General features: G+C 28.2%; 1 protein-coding gene across 1 annotated transcript; it reads right to left on the bottom strand.

The window, feature by feature from the left end:
• Positions 1–432: 432 nt before the first annotated feature.
• On the bottom strand, positions 433–3,426 carry LOC145064259 (uncharacterized). The gene is made up of 5 exons (XM_079011741.1): positions 3,020–3,426; positions 1,888–2,314; positions 1,341–1,581; positions 906–968; positions 433–619 (listed from the first exon to the last, which is right to left on the bottom strand). Exons 1-5 carry the CDS (start codon positions 3,315–3,317, stop codon positions 563–565), a joined length of 1,086 nt encoding a protein of 361 aa, XP_078867867.1. The 5' UTR covers positions 3,318–3,426; the 3' UTR covers positions 433–562.
• Between the last annotated feature and the right edge of the window lie 3,482 nt (positions 3,427–6,908).

The raw sequence follows: 6,908 nt of genomic DNA, 5'->3' as shown, positions 1-6,908 counted from the left end.
TTATAAATAAGTCTCAAACTAAAATTTGTTTACAAAAAAACATAAAGTACCCGTAAAAATGACAATTTGACCTTTTTTTCCGGTTTTATTATTGACTTGATTCCATTAAAGTCTCATTATTTTAATATAATTTACGAATAAATCCCAAACTAAAATTAAATGATGATTTGACCACTTTCTCCCGGTAACATATTTTACATGTTTCATTAATTGATGACATGTACGCCTAGTCGTTTAGAATGCATTTCTAATAGTTAAAAGAATTATATACCATTAAAAAACTGTTTACAAAATTTAAGAAAAAAATAAAATAAAATACCATGAAATTTTTACATAAAATTATATAAAAACATATATTTTTTATTTTTAAATTGATTGGGGTTATTAAAGATTATATGAATAAAAATAACTGATAATTACAATAATAATATATGAGCCCAAAAGAAGAAATCGCATTCCGTAAGATATATTCCATTCCATTCCGTTCCTTTGTGACAAGCAAACACTATTTTGTCATTCCATTCCATTCTCTTTTTGATTACTGTATTTACCACTATTTAATTCATTTATTCTTCTTAGCAGATTTCCTCTTTGCCTTTTTAAACCATGATCCACTCTCCTGCCACAATAATACAAATATTCAGCAACACTCACTCACAATAAGAAACTAGCAAAAAAATTATTATTTAGATGAGTGTTTTCCATGTGATATTGAATAATCATAATCAGATAAATTTAATTATGGTGAATTTTGACAAATTTAATTGTTTAAAAAACTAGGTAACATAAAATAAGGAGTTCATACCAAAAATAATCAAAATGGGATGCTGTACTATTAAGATACAAATTTAATTTTTTATTATTATTATTTGGTATATTTGCTTTTTATAAGCTGGTCATTTTACCTTTTTGTACTGCATGTAAGCAACTCGTCCAGTCAGCTCCTGACCCCTTTTACCAACATAAACCTGAAGGTTTATGAATACTTTAAAACATTTAAAACAACAAAAGAATAACTAGTATTTCAAGAATTGCATTTTAATGTCTTCAAGTATAAACCACAAACAATAACTTCTGAAGGAGTCGAATGTTTGAAATCTTTTGATTATTTAAGAAAGAAATAGATAAAATGTGTATATAAGTAATCTTATAGTACCATCTGATGATGATATCAAACAAATTATTTAAAATAAACACTTAGAACTTGAAGTCAACCATAACAAACTGGATAGCATTTGAAAACGATGATTAAACCAAATGTAGAATTAATTTAAAATAGTTGTTATAAGCAAATAAGTAAAACTTTGTAAATTACGAACTTTTTAACCAATTAAACTTACCCTTTTTCCATCTTGACCTATTACCCAATATCCAGCAGATTGTTGAGCTGCATGAGCCTTTCTTTTAGGAGTGTCTTTTGTTATAATCTTGTTATCAACACAAAGCTTTGGGTTCACCCAACCTTGTGATGTCTCTTCAACATTCTCTTTTCTTGAAATTTTACTTCTAGTTTTTGAGCTTTTCTTGTCTTTAATATTTCTAACACCTTGTTTTGAGCTTGCACCACACTTAAATTGACCCCTGTAACAAACACACAAACATGTCACTCTAACAAGAATATGTCATAACACCATAAACCCCAATTTGATAAAACAAGTTATATTGTGTTTGGTGTTGTACTAATGTCAATTGTAACTTTTTTGTGTCATCCAAAAATATGGAATAAGGTGGGATTAGATAATGGGACAAAAACTACAGCTTTTTGACTTTTTGTTTTTGTCATCCAAAATGAGACAAAACTTGCAGCTTTATGTCCCATTTAGTGTAACAAATGGCAGCTTAAAAACCATCAGTCAAATAGTTAAATGAATTGGAAGCAAAGATTACATGTAATCGATTTCTAATGTGCTGGGTTGCTCAAGCTCTCTATTTGAAATTTTACACAGAGGAAAAAAATTAGGAAGGCGACTTTGAACAAGCTCTTGGATCCTTAAATCATCATGAAAAAAGTAATGAACAGCAGGAGGAAGAGAGTCATCAAAATTTAATGAACTTTTCTCTGATTTGAAATCTTCACATGGACTTTCTCTTTCTGTAGTGGATAAATCAATTGATTCTGATATGTTACATTTGTTATTATTAACATTGTCACTGACAGAAGGATCATCAGAATCAGAGTCAGAAACAGTCAACAGAAGTCGTCTCCGACGGAAAGTTTGACTTTTGTTTCCTGGTTGACTAGTCAAAACTCCAGGCGTGTTTGGTAACTTTGAACTGGTGGAGAGAGGATGGTTTTGTGTATGCAGATGTTCATCTGATATTAGAAATAAAAATAGTATGCATGAGAAGAATGATGTGAAGACAATTTGAAGATAGAAACAACAGATAATTTAACAAACAAGTGAACAAAAGTCTCAAAATGGGTAAATCTGAAACGTATATCAAGCAGAAACACAATCTAGGGATCTTCAGTAAGAACGTTATGAATAAGAGAATCACCAAATGTATTAAAAAGCTTAATATTAACAATTCTGAAATACGTGTTTTGGTAGTTCAAAGAAATCTGACAATTAGGGATTCAAGGGTTATTGAATACCGAAGAATCACGACTTGTTTAAGGTAGCATTGAAGAAATAACTTCAGCCGAGAACATACAACTTCAGGTTACTAATTATGATCTTAATAGATTAGGATATGAGCTAAAGTTAAGCATGGATTATAATGAGTATATTGATCCTTACTCGGCTGATTAACATTGTTCCACTTATCATAATTTCAAAATGGATTGAATGCAAATAATAATGCAAATAATAAGGTGACATTGATCTTGGTCGTGACTAAATCCCTAAATGAAACTTTTAGCAAAGTTGGAAGTGTTCTCATGGTGTTCCAAAGTGTATTTCTTTCGTGAGGCATGTAATTGACTGATAGATACTGGTTGTTTAAATTAATTTGATTCAATAATTTATCATTCTATGTTCATAGAAATGAGAAACAATTACTGGAAGTAGATTGTCACCAGTACGCATATCCTCCTTTGAACAGAACACGTTATCATCTTCATCATCAACAACCGCACTGGAACGCAACTCCACCTCAGGATTGGCTGAAACCGTTGATGATGTTGTCACATCGTCGGTAAGTACACGCCGGAGGCGCTTCGACTTCGGAGGAGGATCCGAATATTCAGGCTCCGAATCATCGACAATTAGAGTTTCATAATCATCATCTTCACTTACAGAAGTGATTTGGGGCTCTGAATCGAGTAGGTCATAATCAAGCCCTAAAGAGAATGAAGGTGCTTCAAAATCCACCATGAACCCAGAAGCACAAAATCAGTATCTTTTTATTGTAAGAAGGTTTTCGATTTTCCCAAACAAATAAGTTATGCAACGAAATCAAAACAGGAGAAATGGAGAATTACAATGTTGTCTCTCTATTCATAGTAGTATTACATTTTTAATTTTTAATTTTGAAAAAATTACAAAAATAGCCATTTACACTAATTGCATTACAAAAATAAACAAAAAAAAATCGAAATTACAAAAATGGCCACCCATTTCGCAGATGAGAAGGTCCCATCCGCGAAATGGGCTTCTCATCTGCGAAAGTACAAGTACCTAAAGCACAGTTGTGCATTAGGTACTTTTACTTTCGCAGATGAGAATTTTTTTTTTTTAATATTTTTTCTGTATAAATAGGGTTAATTTCGCAGATGGAATAGGTCCATCTGCGAAATCCTCTCAGTCTATCTGCGAAATGGTGTATTTTTTTGTATTTTTTTTTTTTTTTTAAGTTTGACTATGAAATGAATTGGTTTAACTACGAAATCACGTTGCTATATAAAAACTTTTGTAGAAAAAATATCATTTTGGTTGTTATTTGTTTAGGAACTCTCTCTACAATTTGTTCAAAAAATAATTGAATATTTGGTTTGTCTTGTAACCGGTGGGAGATGGCAAGTTAATGGAACTAATCTAGAATACATATGTCCACAGGGAGGTATTTCTGAACTCGCTTTCAAACCAATTCATTTCATAGTCAAACTTATAAAAAAAAAAAAAAAAAAAAAAAAAAAAAAAAAAAACACCATTTCGCAGATGGACCTATTCCATCTGCGAAATTAGCCCTATTTATACAGAAAAAATATTAAAAAAAAAAAATTTCTCATCTGCGAAAGTACAGGTAACTGTGCTTTAGGTACTTGTATTTTCGCAGATGAGAAGCCCATTTCGCAGATGGGATCTTCTCATCTGCGAAATGGGTGGCCATTTTTGTAATTTCGATTTTTTTTTGCTATTTTTGTAATACAATTAGTGTAAATGGCTATTTTTGTCATTTTCTCTTTAATTTTTTTTCTCAATAAAACTTATTTATTTTAGTGAGACAAGGAACAATGACAAAAGGTTTAAGGTTTCTAACCAGGTATCAGATGGCGTGTGTTTTTTTTTTTTTTAAGTCAAGGGTTCAAGTCATGTCCGTAGTGGATTTAGGTGTTAATATATAAATAGATTATATATTGTAGTTGCTGGTTCAAAAAAAAAGATAAGAAAGAACGATAAAAAAATTTAAAATGATATTTTTTAATAGCATTCGACAGGAAGAATTAATATATACAAACAACTATTTAATGTGAGACTTGGTGGAAATGTCAAGTTTTAAGTCTTATAAGCCGTGGCGACTGGCGAGCGATGACGTTTGTTAAGGTGGTAATTTTATTAATGATTATATATATAAACAACTATCTAATGTAAGACAGTATTTTTCTCAAATGCGTTGGATATAAGTCTTGAAGAAATGACGTGTTATGACAAAATCATAACGAATATTTTAAAACCATGTAATACAAATAATAGAAAATATAATTGTTAAAGATATTTTTAGATAAAATACTAAAAATAGGAATGTGTTTCATCTTCCATACATCGAAGATATTTTGGGAGAACATTAGATAGTTGAAAAATGAAACAACAAGAAAATTAATCTCTAAAGTTTTTTATTTATTGCATGCTAGTTGTAAGATATATGTACTATATAAATTGATTAAAAAATATTAAATATAAAGGTATAAACATTAAATATTTTTATAGTAAAATTTCAAAATAAATATAATCGAAATAATGAATAAATAAATACTTTAGTATTAAATGTCCTATTGCTAAATTTACCATCTTTGTCTAAAATTAATATTTGGGAAAATTTAACTATATATTTGTAAACTTTCATAATTACATGTATATTGTTGTAAAATTTTAAATTACATAGATATCCTTATAAAACCTATAAAATTACATATATATATCCAAATACTTAATTTAATCATTTTTAATATATTAAAAAATAAAAGAAACAATCTTTAAATTAATTTTTTCTTATTAAAAATATAATTAACTTGTAATATTACAATAATATCCTTGTCCTACATTGCTATTCTCAACCTATTTACTTTTTGAAGCCTTACAAAAATATTAAAACCCACATTGAAATTAATTTTTTCTGTCATTTACATGTGTAATTATAACTGAAAACAAAGGAAGAACAAAAATGTTTAGAAAAAGAATAATCGGAGGTCCCGTAAATCGATAGTAGGAGATGCACTATATTATTTAACAATTTTAGTATGCAATCAATGACTTTTGCTAATCGATTATGTGTGGATAACCTTGTTGTGAATAAGAAGATCAATTATGAGAGAGATTGAAAATAAGTATTTGAGTAATATAGTTATAATTTAATTTAAAGATAGTGTTTTTATTTATTTAGTATATTAAATACAATTAAATTAAGTATTTGGATGTATATGTAATTTTATAGGTTTTATAAGGATATATATGTAATTTAAAATTTTACAAGGATATACACATAATTATGAAAGTTTACAAGGGTATAGATGAAATTTTCCTTTGATATATTTAATCAAGCTCTGTTTTTAACTCTAGACAATGCAACATACAACTAGCAATGATTGAATATTTGTTGTCTCAAAAACTCTGAAATTTTAAGAACAAATTTGAAATCCGATAAACAGTTCTAGAATTTCGAGCAAAATTTTTATTTTTACTTAAATTTAACAAAAAGTTAAACAATGTACTAAACATGAACTATGTTTAATATTAGGGCATGAAATCAGGAATTAGATTGAAAAACTATGATATTAAATTTCAAAATTGACATTTCAGACATAAGCAGATTTATTTAGAAAAAACAAAGGAAAAAACAATATAGAACTCTGAAATTTGAAGATCAAATTTGAAATAGGTCATTCAAGAGTAAGTGGTTATTTTTCAAATATCGAAAAATGGTTATTTTTTTTTTAAAAGGTCATTATGATGGTTGGTTTACTCGATATCCCTCTTGTAAATACAACAAATGGGACATTAAGATTTTTAAAATGACATTTAACATTTTTTCATTTCACGTATATCTAAAGTTAATAGTTTGTTTTCATTTAGAGCAGCAAAGATAATTAACAACTCTTAAAATGTTTATACAAAAAAAAAAAAGAATAGACAAGTTATAACTTAATGTAATTTATAGTAAATTATGTAGTGAAACTAGTTGTTCAGGAACTTGTTTGTACCTAGCATAAACTCGAAGATAAAATTGAATTTTATCATGTCATAGATACTATTTAGTGAATTCTAGTCAATTATATCACTATACTAATTTATGTATTTTGAAATTAAAAGGAAATCTCCATTAATGAAATTGATATCTATTTACGGATAATGACTTAAAAGGGTAATATATTTTTTGATTTGTACACATTTGGTCACTGAGTTTTTTTTCGTCAACATTTACCCCTTCAACTTGTTAAATTGTACACATCCAGTTCTTATGACCGGTTACTACAGGTTAGCCGGGAAAAATGACTTATTAGGGTAATATATTTCTCATTTTGTACACAT

Source organism: Lactuca serriola, chromosome 7, assembly GCF_051521515.1.
Source record: "Lactuca serriola cultivar US96UC23 chromosome 7, Lser_US96UC23_V15, whole genome shotgun sequence".
Classification (NCBI taxonomy): domain Eukaryota; kingdom Viridiplantae; phylum Streptophyta; class Magnoliopsida; order Asterales; family Asteraceae; genus Lactuca; species Lactuca serriola.
This window is presented reverse-complemented; position numbering and strand designations above follow the sequence as displayed.